The 17,133-nt window shown below is 39.0% G+C and overlaps 2 protein-coding genes across 3 annotated transcripts in view; both read left to right on the top strand.

The window, feature by feature from the left end:
- Positions 1-723: 723 nt before the first annotated feature.
- Positions 724-6,379, top strand: asf1ba (anti-silencing function 1Ba histone chaperone). The gene is made up of 4 exons (XM_007229016.4): positions 724-1,313; positions 3,724-3,839; positions 4,322-4,498; positions 5,459-6,379. The coding sequence occupies exons 1-4, from the start codon at positions 1,205-1,207 to the stop codon at positions 5,648-5,650; spliced, it is 594 nt and encodes a 197-aa protein (XP_007229078.1). The 5' UTR covers positions 724-1,204; the 3' UTR covers positions 5,651-6,379.
- A 2,100-nt stretch (positions 6,380-8,479) lies between these two features.
- The window catches only part of prkacaa (protein kinase, cAMP-dependent, catalytic, alpha, genome duplicate a), a 33,433-nt gene continuing 24,779 nt past the window's right edge, over positions 8,480-17,133 (top strand). Inside the window, exon 1 of one of the 2 annotated variants that reach the window (XM_022668045.2) lies at positions 8,480-9,385. In XM_022668045.2, coding sequence (XP_022523766.1) covers positions 9,337-9,385 — 49 coding nt within the window. In that variant the 5' untranslated portion in view covers positions 8,480-9,336. Of the gene's footprint in view, positions 9,386-14,312; positions 14,646-17,133 lie in introns of those variants that run through there. The other variant, XM_022668044.2, reaches the window with a different exon arrangement.

Consider the following 17,133-nt stretch of genomic DNA (forward strand, 5'->3'; position numbering starts at 1 on the left):
TTTATTTTTTACTGTCTCCTGTTATCTTTTATTTACTGTTATTTACTGCTATTTATTTTTTTATTTTAGTTAAAATCAATTAATAAAGTTATCATTTACATTGGCATGTCAATCCCTGTTTTTCTAAATGCTTTGCCAAATTGCTACATGTCCTTCCGAGTCAAAATAAAGGTTGAAATAAAGATTGATTGAAAATGGTCCAGAGCCTTTTGACAAAAAGTGACTTTTTGACAAAAATCTAAATGCAGGTCAACTGTTTTGGTAATGACAGAGAAGATATGGCATTTTTTTCCTGGGCACAACCCACATACGCAGCTCTGCTGCTCATCCCACAAATGCATGTTCCATCCTGACACGTTGCTCCATTTAATATGATACTAAACTCTAGTAACGGGCCTGCCCTTCACAAATGTGCCAGACTGCGGCGCCATAGCTGTGAACAGGTGTAGAACACGAAGTGTACCCTTCCTAATTTCGAGTTTGCACTGTTACTGCGATTTAGGACACAACCAGGGTGTCAACGTCAGCGTCGACAACCCGAACACCACTTCAAAATGGCTGATGCACTTAATAGTGCACTATTTCCATGGATCGATTGAGAATACAGCCTGAGATGCTTCGTCATTTACGCGCCTGGCTGCGACCGTCCAATCAGCGGGCGCAAATCCCGGGACTTACAGCTGGAGAGCCAATCAGCGTAGAGCGCATCCCGCTCTCTTGGTGACATCTTCCTAAAATCGTCCGAACAGACTGGCGGGAGAGAGACGCGCTCGCTGCAGCTCTGCTTGTCCGGCGGGATTTTTGGCGGAAAGTAACGCAGAAAAGCGACGCTGCTCACTCCGGTTCAAACGTTGGGATTGTTAAGGAGCTGTATTTTAAATATTTGGAAGAGAAACGCGGCTAAAAGCGAGCCTGGCCGAGCTTTTAACAACGCAACAGCTGCAAAACTTAGCTAACCGGCTAACTAACCATTAGCTTAGCTAAAGAACACCTGCCCACTCGCTTAGCCTTTGTTTCTGTAGAGTCTCCGCGCCCGAGACCCGCTTTAATTTCAGTATTTACTTTTATTTTTACTCTTTTTGTTGTTTGTTTTTCTTTTCTTTCTTTCTTTTTTTTTGCGTTGGCTTCATCTGTACGCTGTTGTTTATTCTGTAACCCACACCCGCACAACTAAACTGCTTAGCTAACTACCACTACTAGCAACATGGCCAAAGTACAAGTGTTAAACGTTGCTGTTCTGGACAACCCGAGTCCTTTTGGGAACCCTTTTCAGTTTGAGATCACGTTTGAGTGCATGGAGGATCTTCCAGAAGGTGAGTAATTGGTTAATTTAACCCTTAACTAACTGTTTGGATACCTAGTTAGCTATTTATTTTCGTTATTCGGTTGCTTTCTCTGTCTTGAGCGGCTAACGTTAACCCTACTCCAGTTAGCTAGCTAACCTAGCTAGTAGTTAACTGAAGAATGGCGGGATGTTGTATCACTGGTCCAGCGTCAGTTCAGTGTTGTGTTCACACGTATAGAGTTTAATAGTACTTTAGTTTAACAGGAGCTAAATAACAATCCTTAGTAATCCTTTATCATTTAGCTAACTATATAGCTAATTTGGAAAAGAAAATCCACTTTTTTTTAATATATGAGAAAGTTGAGAAAGAAAGGATTGCTGTAACCTGCAGTATTTCTGTCTTTGTAAAAACAAAAACAAAAAAAGCTATTTGGGTATTATTTAGTTATTTCAAAAATGCCCCAAAAGACACACATTCACTTACACACAACGTAAGTTACTGTAACTTACTAGTCACAACTCTTCTCATTCAATTATTATTTTTTTTTACGTTGTGCATTTGATATTAATGTTGTGTGATTATTTTTAAACAAAAACTGATGACCTGAATATGTTTTATACTTTGGATTCCTCTAAGTAGCTAATTTATCTTTTGAGGACAGATCTGCACACTCTTGGTATTTTAATGTTAGTGTCTTCATGAGGGAGAGTCACCTGGAACAGTTTTTTCAGCGTCTTGAAGGAAGGAGTTCCTGGAGGTGCTGAGCAATAGTTGCTGCTTTTACTTGATGCTGTGAAGCTCCAGCTCATCACCATTAAATCACCAAATCAGTTCATCAGGTTTAGATCAGGGGATTAATGTGGAGGACTAACACTTTTGTGTACTACGCAATTACATGTGTGTCCCTTACTTGTTTAATATTTGTAATATTAATCTACAATGTAGATTAATAAATAAATTAAATAAAGTAGCAATGACAAGGAAGAGGTGTGTCCAAGCATTTGATTGGTGCAATGTTATGTGCCTATTACCTAATTTCTGTTTTACTGTCATCCTGCTGCTGTTTGTACACAGTGCACTTTGACATCAATCAGCTCTCAGTACAGTAGCTACTGCACATCCCAAAATAAATTCATTTGAATGTGTACTAGCTGATTTCTAAAGTGTGCTTCCCCCAAGCTATTTAGACTGAATAATGATGGCATTATTTACTGCATTGCATTTATATTTATAGTAGTAATTGTTTTTACTGTAACTAATTATGCAAACTACGTTTATGGGGTAGATATTTATTTGCCTAAAATGTGTAATATTAATATAGTATTTGTAATAAATAGTATGGTCAACTTTTTGTTGCTTAGGGTTTAGTCTTTGGGTTTGTGTACAATAACACTCTAGCACACTCACTGATATTCAGTGTATAATAAATCTGTAACCTTCTCTCTACTGTTCTGCAGTTATTCCAAACCACATAGCAAGATTATTTTAGACTATAATGGCACTAGCAGATCTCTGTTGTGCAGTTTTTAACTACAAATCAGCCTTGGTATGTGTAATATTAGAGGTATTACTTTTTATAGATGAATAAATCCATTTTGACTTATCAGTACTTAGACCACATATTTATGATGTAATTTTGACTTGTCATGTTTCTATTGATACCTCTTTATCTTATGCTATATAATTGTCCACTACTTTTTAATTAGTACACACGTATTATTTATAAATCTGACTGAAGAAGGGTGTGATGTTGATGTGCATTTTAGGGCATCGTGATTATGCGTCCACTGTAGTAATGCTGTAAATTTGTCTGAGCTAAAAAAAAAAGGGAGCTTTATAATAATGTTTAATATTGTTTTTAAAATACATAATTATAGATATGATGGTCCAGAAATGTTCTGAACATGTGCAATATGATTTGTGTGACAATTTACACAACATTCCCAGCCAGACAAACAGTAACAGTAACAGTATGAAAGAGTTACATTACATACAGAGTAAAATTTGCAAAATAGATAGATATATATAGATATAAATTGATAGCCCAGCTTTCAAGCATTGTTTTAAGAGCATTAACGTTAAATGTTCTGAAGTAATTAGCCTCTAATATAAAGGAAATAAAGTTTGTTGCAAACATAATGGTCCTAGTTTAAAATGACATTGCCATAACAAAAAATGAATGCTGAACAATTTATCCTTTCAGCATATTTTTAATAAACAGTATTTGATAGTATGTAATTAACCATCCAAATTAGACAAGTTTATTTTGCATTTATTTGCAAAACCATGCCTCTAATATTTAAAAAACACATTTTTTGTCAAGGGTAAATGGCTTCAGAAGCAGTTCTGCTTTATTAAAAATAGGTGCATGGTTGATTTTAATTTGTACAATTCTCCGAACACATTACTTATGGCTGTAACCTTATTTCTGTTGCAGATCTTGAATGGAAGATCATATACGTGGGCTCAGCTGAGAGTGAAGAGTATGATCAGACTCTTGACTCTGTCCTGGTGGGCCCAGTCCCTGCAGGAAGACACATGTTTGTTTTCCAGGTGAGTTGACACGTTTCTCTTATTAGGTCAAGCCTAATCAGGATTTTCAGTAGGGATTCACCATTGGCACTGGAATTGAAGTTAATCGGAGACTAGGCTTAATCTATTCTTGATTGGGGAAGCCAGACTCTATTTGTGATTTGGTGTCCCCCTTAAGCACACATGCATTGTTTTGGATTAAGAATAATCTGTATGCAAATGTCATTTTAAGCTCTGTTTAAAAAAAATGTTACATTTATTTTATAAATTGAATAGGGTTCTTTAATAAAGATGTTTTTAAATCATGTATATAATTGTATTTTTTTTTCTTTCTTTGCAAACTTGATGTGACTTTGCATCTGTTTTAATTGAGAAAATTCTATAGGTGTCCAGTATTTGATGTGTAGGTTTAGGCATATTTAATGTACAAGGCTTTATATTGAGAATGGAAATATAACTCTTTACGCTGAATATACTGTGGTGCAAATTTCTCTGTCTGACAGGCTGATGCCCCAAACACAGGCCTGATACCTGAGAGCGATGCTGTTGGCGTCACTGTTGTCCTGATTACCTGCACGTACAGAGGACAGGAGTTTATTCGCATTGGCTACTATGTCAACAACGAGTACACTGATGCTGAGCTCAGGGAGAACCCACCCCTCAAACCTGACTATGGACAGGTAAACAGAACCCCCTATTCAGTTCATAAAAAATGATGTAGAAACTCCAAAAACAAGCCAAGGAGCACTCATTACCAAAATTAGCTTGTTTTAATAATGTACTTTACTGATGATGCAATAGGAAATTTAACTTTAACACTGTTGCAAAGTATAGAATCACAGTGCTTGATACTAAAAAAAAACTTTGGTTAACTACTTATTTTTCAAATGCAGGTAAAATACAGCATTAACCTGGGGCCGCGTTCACAAAATCTTCCCTAATACTGTGGCATTAATAATATTTCTAAATGCAATACACAAAAAGAAAAAAAAAAACATTTCTATAGTTCAAATATTCACTTTTTTGTAGATAATTTGAAACCCATGATGTGACACTTTTGATGTACCATTGTTCAGATACATTTGTGCCGGTTAGCGAAATAAGTTATTGACTATTTATTTATATTAGCTATTTGCTATATGAAAACTGTGGCAAGATGTCAAAACTATTATTTTTCAAACATATATATTTTACAACAATCTCTTAAAGCAGCTATTTATGCTGATCATTTTGAAGGCATACCTTCTGAACTCTTACAGTCTAAGACAAGTGTAAGGTGGTCGGTCCTAAGAGCAAATAAATGTGTAAGAACATAGAATTCTGTAATATTACCAAATATATTATATCTAAAATTTCTTATAAAAAAGTAAACATTTATGACATCATGAAATTTTCATGTAAGGTAAGAAAAAATAATGCTAATGCTAATAATGCTAGCTTGTGTAAAAAGTTTCAGAATAATAAAAAAGCTGTCACTTTGACACACCATCTTGATTTTACTGTCTGAAATTTTCAGAAACTTTGATTTTAACTTGGATTTTAGTTATGAAGACCTAATATCCCTTATCACCATTGGTTAAACATATTTTAATCGCTAATTCTCTGTGCTTATAAACACGTTTGATGTGTTTTTATTTCAGCTCCAGAGAAACATTTTGGCATCAAACCCACGTGTTACCCGCTTCCATATCAATTGGGAGGGCTGTTCAGAGAAGATGGAGGATTCTGAGAATGTGGATCCTGCTCCTAATGCAATGCTGCCCCCATCGTGCCCTCCAGGCAAAGCACCTCCCCTTGGATTAATGCCAGACAACTCCATGGACTGCTTGTGAAGAAGGCCCAAGTCCACCTGTAAAGAAATCCTCACCGCTGAGCACTTAACATGCAACATCCACCAGTCCAGAGAAGATCAGATTCTGATCGGCACTGACTTTCAATTGACTGCTCTCAATTTTTTTGGTTTGTGGTTCAGGCCTAGTCTTCAGTGTTGAGCCTGTAGGTTTAAACACTCTGTGGCATCACTTTTTGTCACGAATTAGAAGAGTGAGTGTGCCAAAGCAGCTTTGAACCACAAACTTGTGAGGGGTGCGTCTGAGACTAATGAGTTCAGTGTTGGAAATGCTTATTTTAGGCCACAAGTCAAACCTGTCTGCGAATGTCCGGTGTGGCTGCAGGTTTTCTTTTTTTAAACAACCAGCGGAAGCACACCTGATTCCACTTGCATAATCAGGCGGTCTGTCTTCAAACAGCTAATGACACGTGCATCTCCTCAGCTGGAGTAAAAAACCTGCAGCTATAATGGCCCTTTGCAGACAGGTTTGACGCCCGTATTTTGGGGTGTGTTATTCTCTTTCCAGAGTGTCTTAAGAAAGGAAGGCTGAAGATAATTACAGGTCACATGACATCTCACTAAGGTGGTTATTGCTTTTGCGTAAAACTTTAAGGTCCGATTTGCTGTGATGAACAGATGGTTTGCAGGTGGGATTGTAAAATACTGTATATATGTCTACTTTGGTATGTATTCCAGCACTGCAAATAAATAAATATCTTTTGTTATCTGATTGGTGCAATGAGATCCTTTTGTTTTTGATGGAAATCCAGCCTCCCCTTTTCTTCATTCATAAAAAAGCAACAGTGCTATATTATGCAGGAGCTCACCTCCCTCGCCATTTTCGGAGTGACTGGTCCTGCTAGCTTGTTGTTGCTAGGCAACGTGGACTACTGCTGCATCTGTAGCCAGACCTCAAAGTGTGGCAGCATTAATTCTGCCTTCTTTCATCTGATATATTATGATTCTTACATTAGCCTGTGCTTAACATGCAGCTCCTAACCTGGTTTGTGTTTCTATTGTATGTCTTTTCTACACATTCGATGCATTTCCTATAGATCTGTGCAGGGAATGATGATTCAGTTGGTGCAGCAACTGATTACATGTCAGTTACGCTATGCACGACTCAATTTAAGAAAGAAAAAAAGGCTGATCAAAATAAGGCTATTTATGTATGTGAATAATCTGATGCATTGTATACATCTATTATACAGTGTATACATCTTTATATAAAACTACATATACACAAGCAAATGTGAGCAAATTGTTTTGCAAGAATGAATCATTTTGTAAATCTGCAGTATAAGAAAATATGCTAAAGAAATGTATTTGATGTAGTTGAGCAAAACCGTGACTAAGGATAAAATCAGGCAAATTTATTTTCTAAATACATTGTTCTTTACCTCTACATAAACAATGGATTCTACATGCATAGTAATGCACCATGTAGGGCTGTTACACATCTTGCACTCCAATGCAATTAAAAAAAACAAGTGCAGGCTTTATAATGCATTCATATAAATATTGGACAATATTTTTGCATTTAAAAGAAATTATGCATTTTTTAATCTAGCTGAGCGGAATGTTTTAAGATGAGGAATGCTTGTGCATCAATAACTAAACAACATACATGATATTTGTATTAGGGGTGATAGGGCAATATGGATATGGCCCTAAAATAATTTCACGGTATTTCTGCTTCAACTATATAGGTGATATGACAAGCTATGACAACAAGTGTTGCAGTGTTGCTTAGCTTAAATCTAAGATTTTCACACATTCAGTAGAAACAAAAAATAAAATCTAAAAACCTTTGTATTATAAACTTACTAAGACCCTTATTTTGTATACAGCAATAAGTGTAACAAAAATGTAACTAAATATACCACGAAAAGTGTAGCATCAGTGGTAAACAGTAAAGTGATATAAAACACTGCTTTCAAGAATATCTCGATATTACACTATATATTTTTTCTATTATGTCAGATTTTTGAGCAATATTATTGCATATGATACAAAATGGCAAACCCCTAAAAGATAAGCATTGTGTTTTATATGTCTACTTAAGCATAATATTGTAATAAAACATGTTTATTTACTCTTATGTATTCTGTGTGTGTGTGTATATATATATACACAAACATGATGCATTACATGCAGTTACATTTATGTAACAGATAGATAGATAGATAGATAGATAGATAGATAGATAGATAGATAGATAGATAGATAGATAGATAGATAAAATTATGTATTATTGTTGCACAGAAAATAGCATAATAAAAAAAGAATAGTAAAAATATAGAATATTTTTATATCATCTTATTTACTATATATCGCATCACGTTTTAATATTCCAGACGCGCGGGGCGTCCGCGTGCCGAAAATTCTGACCAACATTCTAAAAATAGCCCCCGCTGACGTCACGCAGCCAATCAGGGATTAGTCCAGCTGAGGGGGGGGGGGGGGTGTTGGAGGGGGCGGAGTCTGCGAGGCCTTTTTTCCCCGTTTCACTAAAAAAAATAACGCCCCGGCTGACGAAGCACCATAAAAATATTTCGAGCCCTAATTTAGCCACGAAAACCGCAGAAACGTGAGCGGAGAGCGGCGAAACTACGCTTTCCCGAAGCCGAAACGGAGATAGGTGACGTTATTTGTCCGCTGTTGGCGATGTTGAAGAGAGAGGTGGGGGGGAGAAATACAACCGTTAGGGACTGATATCGGACCGACCAATCGGAGCAGCAGCTGCCGTAGGCTTTCTGCAGTTTGGCCAATCGGGGGCGGCTGGGTGCGGGACGTCACGCAGGGCTTGGCCAATAGCGTGCTTGAGGAGGCGGGACCGTGCGAGACAGGAGTTCCCTGTAGCTGTGGATGGAGGATTAATGGTGGGGTCTGGCTGCGGTAGGGCTGAGTTTTGAGGCCTGAACGGTGCGTGAAAGCGGGGGAGTCGAGGACAGGCGGCCGGGGATACTTGAGGAAAGGGTCGGGGACGAGTTGGGGGTCATAGGCGGGAGCTGTGTCGCGAGTTGGGTCGCTAAGGCGGGGGAGTTGAAGGCCTTGGCGGCGGCGGCGGAGAAGGAGGTGGTGGCGGTTGAGGAGGAGGAGAAGGAGGGGGACTGGCAAAGCTAGCTGGCTAACTAGCTAGTTAGCGCTGACTGGCGGCTAACTAGTTAGCTAGGCTGGGTGAGAAAGTTGCTAAGCTAGTTAGCTTTGCTTCTTTAGCTAAGACCGAGGGTAGTAGGCTTATTGAGCTAGTTGGTTAGCTAGCTAGCTTAGAGCAGGGAGGGAAAACGGGGGCAACCGAAAATAAACACACACCAACGGCTAGCTCGCTCGCTAGCTTTAGCTTAGCTTAGCCTAGCCAGCTAACTACCAAGCTAAACCAACTAGCTAGCTAACCACGAGAGCCAGCCAGAGCCTGTTAGCTGAGGCGCCTGACTCACAGCCCTCACAGCTCCTGCCCACCAGACTAGCTTAGCTAACTAGTTAGCTTAGCTACAACTGTCAACGCAGTGTTTGGTTATGAGCAGCACCAGCTAGTGCAACCCATCCACCCAGCCAGCCTGTTGGAAATTGTATGCTCATATCATCAGGAACCAGGAGTGTGTAAAGACAAGATATCAATCATATCATCATCATTTCTGAGGAGATTATTCCAGTGCAGAAGATCATCCTACCTGGCCTGCAATCATGGGCAACGCGCCCACCGCCAAGAACAAGGGCAATGAAATGGAGAGCGGTGAGTATTATCCTCACTAGTTAGCTGTAAAGCTGTTGTATTGTAACTACATATGTATAACACAACCTATTTAACTAACTAACTTCATGCAGCTCTGGAAAAAAAATAAGAGACCACTTAGAAATGGTGAGTTTTTATTTTTATTTTACCTATTTGAAAACTGCAATATAATCAAGAGGAAGATGGATGATCACAAGCCATCAAACCAAGCTGAACTGCTTGATTTTTTGCTCCAGGAGTGGCATAAAGTTATCCAAAATCAGTGTGTAAGACTGGTGGAGGAGAACATGCCAGGAAGCATGAAAACTGTTATTCCACCAAATATTGATTTATGAACTCTCAAACTTATGAATATGAAATAGTTTTCTTTGCATTATTTAAGGTCTAAAAGCGCGGCATCTTTTTTGTTATTTAAACCATTTTTCATTTTCTGCAAATAAATGCTCTAAATGACAATGTTTTATTTGGAGTTTGTGAGAGAATTGTTTTTTATAGTTAATAGAATAAAAAAAAACAATGTTAATTTGACTTAAACGTATACCTGATGAGCAAAATCAGGGAAAATGGTCCAGAAACTAAAGTGGTCTCCTAATTGTTTCCAGAGCTTCATGTTAGTTTAATACCAACAGCTTGTGTCAGATAGGGTCTAGTAGTAGGTTATTCTAGCTTATGTCACTTCTGTCAGAGTATCCAGTATCTAGGTTAACCTACCTAACTAGCTCGTCAGGTTAGTTACCTAGGTTAAAAGATCATGTCATGGTCAGTGTGTGTGAAGGAGGATGCTGGAAGAGTGACCGACTCAAAGGCTTCACTCCTCATGATCTAGATATTTAACATAGCTTGCTAGTAACCCACCTACTTACCATCCTGCCATCCTCCCATCCCCAAAGTTCCTTACAGAATCCTTTATGTCCTTTATTTTAACTTGTGAAATCCCTCAGTGACATCCACTAAACATTCTAGAGCATCACATGGCGCTATTTGTATCTGTTTGTTTCTGACTGTTTTTACAGAGTATACTTGTGCTGTGTTAGTGGTATTATAGTGTATTTTAATTCTAATGAAATATTAGACTTAATATTAATTAATATATTACACCCAATATAACTAGGTTTGACACCATTTTTAAAAACTAAATGTTAAAATACAAGTTCTGTAATTTTCATTCATAATACATCAGCATTTAACCGTTAAAATATACATTAATATGCCCACAATAAGAAAAATGTTATTGTGCTGCTCACTGAACTGAACTATATGATTCAATGTTGAATTTGTTATCCGTATTTAGAAATATTCAAGTGTGGACACGTATGGGTTAAAATGTTTTAATGTTGTTCCATGTGACTTTGAATTCTGTTTATTAGTTCATTAGTTGTTATTTAATAATTACTTTTGTAAAAGAAGATTAGATAATATGATCCATTATAACTCTCACATCTGCCATATTTTCGGTCCTAGCAGCCAAAGCAATGTGTGTACACATATATGCTTTTAGAATACAAGTAGACATACAATTTAACAAATACAGTAGTGATACAGTAGTGAACAATGTTGTTTTTTGTGTTTATACACAGGAAATAATGATGTTTAAACAATTAAAATTTGTGCTATTAACTAATAAAATGAATCTTAGTGTTTCGGCCTGTAGGGAGTAAGGCTGCTTTTAGAGTGCTAAGCATTATGGGTTATAGTGGTATATGTCGGTATATATACTTGCAATATTACAATAAATAAACAATTTTTCTTTACATTTTTATATTCATTTATATATTTTAGATGTTTATAGCTACAGACATATGTGCAGTTTCTGTTTTAATTTTATATATATTTGAATAATATATTCACCAGATATATACATGTGTAATATCGTCCCAGAATTTCGAATTTCCTGGAATTTCCCAGAATCGGCCAGTTCTGCAACTTTGCCTCTTTTAGGTAGCCAAGTACAGTGTTCAGCTGTCATGCACTGCATGTGTAATTGACCTGCTCATACATTGTATACAGTGGCATTCTGTCTGAGCAGCTGTGGATAGGTTAGACAAGCTTTACAGAATGTTGGCAAAAGGCCTGTTCACACCTTAGCATAGCAATTGTTTAGATTATGGTAAATGTACAGATGAGTGTGCTTGCAATTTAAAATGGATACGTTTTATTCCATGACCAAAAAAAAAAAAACAATCACCCTATTCTAGTCTGCTTTGCATAAAATTAGTGATGGCAGGGTTTGTGTTTAAACTCAACTCAGTTGACTAAAAAGGCATTTCCCAGCATTTCCTAAAGCTTTGTGCATTTTGACTGTTCCAAATAAGATCTTTCTTTTGGTTGGTGTATGGATAGGACAGTACTTAAAAGGCATTTTTGCATTGGACATAATGGGTAATCAGCTTCCTTTATGTTTTATAACTTGAACACTGCACCCAGTTCAAACCTCACATGGAAAGCTCATGTATATAAAGCCATGAAGAAAGTTCCCGAGCCGCTGAGGGAGAGAAGAAGGAAAATATATGAGCCTGCAGTCACAGTGGGTTTCCTGGGAAAGGACGCTTTGACCCTGAAGGTTACACTGGAGAGATGAGCCCTACATGTGTTTATGAGAAGGATTTGAGTTGGGAAAGCCTGAAACATAAACAGAAGCTTGTAGGGCTGAGTGCTGAACCATCTGAAGAGAGTGTGTGTGAGAGTGTGGGGGTGTATTGTTGGGTTTGGTGGTGGTGGTGGTAGGGTGGGGTGGATTCTGTTGCTCCATTAAAGCAGTCGCGGGGGCGGGGTCATATGATGTGGCCAATGTGATCTTCTTCGGGCTGGGTATGATGCTGTGGTGTCTCTTGAACATCATGTGATGACCACTGTTAAGAACAAGACCACTTTGTGTGCGACTTCCTGCATGTGGCTTTAGGCAGTGATACGACTTCACCTAGTCCTCCTGCTCCTGCTGGTTGTTTTTTTCTCCCCGAAATCATGGTCAGACCCTGATATCCATCTCTGCAGTGGAAATAGCTCTGAATTTGAGGCTGTTGAGAAAAGTCAGGCCCTTTTCTATAGCTGCCTTGTCTTTTTAGTGCTTACTGGGCTGTGGCACCACAAGAGGAATCTGTTGAACGGGTGTATATCAATGGTTTATCATTATATTGTTTTGTTTTCTGCTATCGGTTTGCCAGAGTCAGGTCCTTGTGGAAAGTCAGATTTGTTCTAGCTGAAGCGTCCTGGCTGCGAGGTGGAACAGATAAGTGTGAAATGAGTCCCCGCAGCCCTGCTGCTAGCTAGAACTTACGTGTGAAGAGCAGAATTCTATTGGCATGTGACTGAATGTCATTTGAATAGGACTGATACATTTGCTTCAAGAGAGCAGGATTTTTTAACGCACGAGATATTGTAAGAATATTCCATTGTTTTTAATCTAATTTCTAATTAATCTAATTAATCTAATTTCAGTTTACTCCGTAGAATACAGTTGATCACCATGGACAGTTAATGTTTTTACACCTGAATGTCTGAACTAAGGTTCATGGGTTTGTTACATTGTAAATATAATAGTTTTCACTTCATAGTTTAGTACAACACACTAAAAAACATTGCTACTTCCTGTCCACGTCATCTATATGGTCTGCATCTTCCTATACTTGACATTGATTGGTTTGTAGAAAGGGATGTGTCAAATGGTGCCATGTTCTCAGTTCCGTGAGTTGCTGTGCCATATTCTGCCTTACTGTCAAAATCAATCTCCCTGCAAGTACACCCACATCACAGCAGAATAAGCGTACCAAATTATCCCTGGGCTCCTTTTATTTCTATTTATAAATAAGGGTTCATCAACAGTTACAGTAGATACATGATTGGCCAGCATAATCTGCTGATTGTTGCATGTGCAAGTAAAAAATGTGGCACAGATTTCAGCACAACAGCCGTTATTTTTCTTCTTCTGTTATGTAACAGGTGACTATAACCTGTCTTGGCTTTGTGTAATTGGTCCAAAGGTCCAAAACACCCCAAAAAAGTCACAACAAAAACAAACCAGACTGGTTCAGTTGATCCAGACCGAGAAAACCCACTTTTATGCTGTGGTTTGCAGCACCTTTCACATATACTATTTTGGTTTGTGGCTCTATCAAACAAGGTAACACTATAATTTGAAATGGACACTTCAGCAGATGCCTGATGGGTTCTGTTATAAGCAGACAGGGCACAATACTACATTTTCTGAGATTTGAGACAATACACAATGCTATGAAGCAGAAGCAAAAGCTACTAAGCTTTAAAATGAAGCACTCCGCTTAAGATGAGCATCTAAAAGTAGGCTATCATGTGCTCTGCTGCCCCACAGGAGGGACTGCTAGGGATGCATCAAAATAGGAATACTGGGTAGATGCCAATATGCAGTACAGATCCACCTGGATTAGCATTATAGGGAAATTATCAGGTTTATTTTGGTACGCAAGGCCAACGTCACCAATTTGTACCATATAAATTTCAGCTAAACTCAAATTGAGTTCTGATTGGAGATTAGTTTTAAAAATGCTGGACTTTTTCTTTGGAGAGCAATGACTGCCAGGCTGGATGCCAAGCTGCTCTCCACTGTGACCCCTGGATGAATTGGCAGGGAGGTGGGGTTTGGGAGGGATACGGAGTTCCTCCCCATGGCATGCCTCATGTCCTTATCAGCCCTATCACTAGTGGCCCTCCCTGATCCCCAGAGACAGGTGCATTACCACGTTTGAAGCCCACCGTCTCTGGTGAGGGTCATTTTCCAGTGCAGGGTTGGACAGAAAGGACGACATGGCTGCCTGTTCCGTGGTGGGCAAAGAAGGAAGAGGACGACGACGATAACGGTGAAGGTAGAAGTTGACTCAGGTGCCTTCTTCAGCACTACACTGCAAAGAGTTCCTTAAGGCTGCCTGAGGGAGCCCTCGCCCCACAGGAAGAAGCAGTGGGGGGGCGTGGTGTGAGCAAGGACAGGAAGGAGCAGTGAAGGCCTCGCCCTGCCCTGCACTGCTCTGCTCTCAGCAGGAGTAGTCAAGTCCGTGTGCAGGAGGAGAGTCCACCGCTGCTTGGGTTTGGGAGTCCACTCTGGTGCGACGCTCAAGTCCTGCCAAAGTTGGATTCCGCCTAGCCGAGCTGGACAGCTGGAACCCGAGCATGTCGGTGCTGCAGAGATTGGCAGGAAGGCTGTTCCAGCGGGCTGGACCGTGCCTAGGCGACTCTGACAGTGGAGAGGGTGGCTACTACCAGGCCCAGGATGACCCAGAGGCCTTCATCTCCAGTGAGTGGCTGAATTCAAGCTGCCTGCTGAGAGGGTGGGGCCTAAATCTGTGGCTGCTGCTCGTGATAGGGTGGCACTGTGGGAGGAGCGAGATAAAGATCTCTAGCACTTGCATGATTGTGATATTTTTAAGTCGGACTCTCTATTTGCAATATAACTGTATGGGTTTTATTCATTTCTCCCTTTAATGACTATAGAGAAGTCTAAGTTCTTAATGGGAAGGTACTTTAAGTTTAAGTTCTCAGAGTCGCTGCAGCGATTGTGATTAGATCTTTTTTTTTTTTTTTGCTGCCGAAGACCCGGCACACTAATGTGGCTTTGCCAGCACATACACACAAAGCCCTTTTTATTCACCGTCTCATGTTTGCTCTGTTGCCTGGTGTCGGCTGCGTCATGCAGGAGTTCCAGGGAGGCCGTATGTCTGTCTCCCCGGAGACCTGTCAGTGTGTCCTGCTTTTGTGAGCTCTCCCCTGCCGCTGCTCTTTACACACCTCTGCTTCAGCCTGCCAGAGTTCTTCATAACTTGCTGTCCTGCGAAGTTAAATTCCAAATTCTGAATCACTCCAATCTTAAATATGCATAGTGGATTACTAATATCGTGAGACGTGTTGACCTTTGGCTTCTGAAGAAAACAGGTGAAAATTCCTGTATTATTAGCAAATAAGAGCACAGACCCATTCTGAGTATTGTTTCTGAGTATAGTTTTTTTTTCTTATTGTGGTCACGTGACTATAAATATTTTAAGCTTAAAATCTTGACCAACAATTTCATAACTTGTATTTTGACTGCTTGTCCTACGAATCATATCAGAAGTAGTTTTATAATAAAAGCATTAAAGTTGTTTAAATGTTTGGAACAGATCAGTAAAAGCAAAATGTACACTTTTAAAAGCAGAGCTACTTTTATCTCAAAGGCTAACCCACCGCTCCTACATTCTGTAAATAAGGTCACACGAATGAACACACATTCACATGCTTTCCTGTATTGATACTTTAAGAATTTTCAGTATATGTCACTTAGGAACTTTTGGAAAGGGTCTGTGAAGCATACGTGACCATGAGCTCTTTTGGGGGGTTATTTTTGCAATATGCAATTGTAAAACAACAAAATATTGCAGTGTGATATTGTGCAGCCCTACTATTAATATATGACCATATAGTGACCCTTTGATATGAGAACAAAATGTTGCATTGATTTTATAGATTCTGATCTGTTATTTAGAATGGTACACATAATCTACTTTTATTGTACTGCCGCACAAGGTTATCCTGAACAAAAATCTTTATATCCTGATATATTTCGGCTGAATGACTATATACAATTATACAAAACTGCTGTATTTTACACAAGAATTGGGAGAAAGGAGCCACTTGGCTATTTTCCTTTGCAGTGGCATGTGGCAGTGGCAAGGGATTTGGATCTACAATATTAGGCAGCAAGTAAACAAACATTCAGTCCTTGAAGTTGATGTGTTAAATTCAGAAAAAACTGGACAGGTGTACAATGCAACTTACTGACAATGGGCCACATTGTGGTGGCTAAATTCTTTGAGGTTTTTCTGCTATTTTTTGGCTATTACATTCCAAAAGTTCTCCAAGAAAGAACATCCAGTGGACCAGCGACAGGATTACTGGCATCTGAGGTTGTTTTCATACCTACTGTGTTTGTTTTGGGACATCTGACTATTGAGTCTTTACTTCCAGCATGCAGCAGTATGGGCTGTAAGAGATTAATTACACTGGTGATTTCTTTATGTATTGTAGCTGTAGATTAATCCTTGTTTATGCAAAAGACATCTTAAGGAAACCTGTTGCGTTTATTCTGTTTTGCGATGCCTGTGCACTTGACTGGAGTCAGACTCGTTAAAGGCAATTTGCAGAAATGACGTTGTTCAGTGTACGCTTGCTTATCTTTAAATCTGTCAATGTCAGATATAGGGAGATGCAAGCTCTTCTGGTTGACGACGACCGGATGTAGAATAGTTCTTTAGTACACTCACCAAGCTGCATTGCAAGACCGAAACTAACCAGACCAATGGTATAGAAGCACATGTACCATGGTTCGAGCTCTGACCCATATTTGTAGCTGTGAAAATGCCCTGTGGTTTACTTATGTGATCACATCTCATCTTGCAAGGTTTACATACGAAGGCTCTGCTGCTAATGTCTTGGACCAGATACCACAGGACACCTTCAGTTGTCTTGTAGACTGGCTCAAAGAGAGCAGTTGTAACAGCTGTATAGTACAGCTCTGGAACAAAATGAGAGACCACCTAAAAATGATGAGTTTCTTTGACTTTACCTAATTGACCTGCTTTTTTTTTTGTTTTTTTTGCACCAGGAGTGGCATAAAGTTATACCAAAAGCAGTGTGTATAACTGGTGGAGGAGAACATGCCAAGAGATGCATGAAAACTGTGATTAAAAAACAGGGTTATTCCACCAAATATTAATTTCTGAACTCTTAAAACTTTATGAATATGAACTTGT

Source organism: Astyanax mexicanus, chromosome 3, assembly GCF_023375975.1.
Source record: "Astyanax mexicanus isolate ESR-SI-001 chromosome 3, AstMex3_surface, whole genome shotgun sequence".
NCBI classification, from domain to species: domain Eukaryota; kingdom Metazoa; phylum Chordata; class Actinopteri; order Characiformes; family Acestrorhamphidae; genus Astyanax; species Astyanax mexicanus.

Excerpts from the sequence above, each read along its gene's own strand:
- asf1ba (XM_007229016.4), top strand. The coding sequence starts at position 1,205 with ATGGCCAAAGTACAAGTGTTAAACGTTGCTGTTCTGGACAACCCGAGT. Across the intron at positions 3,840-4,321 it reads GACACATGTTTGTTTTCCAG|GCTGATGCCCCAAACACAGG; the intron begins GTGAGTTGACAC and ends TCTGTCTGACAG. Across the intron at positions 4,499-5,458 it reads TCAAACCTGACTATGGACAG|CTCCAGAGAAACATTTTGGC; the intron begins GTAAACAGAACC and ends TTTTTATTTCAG.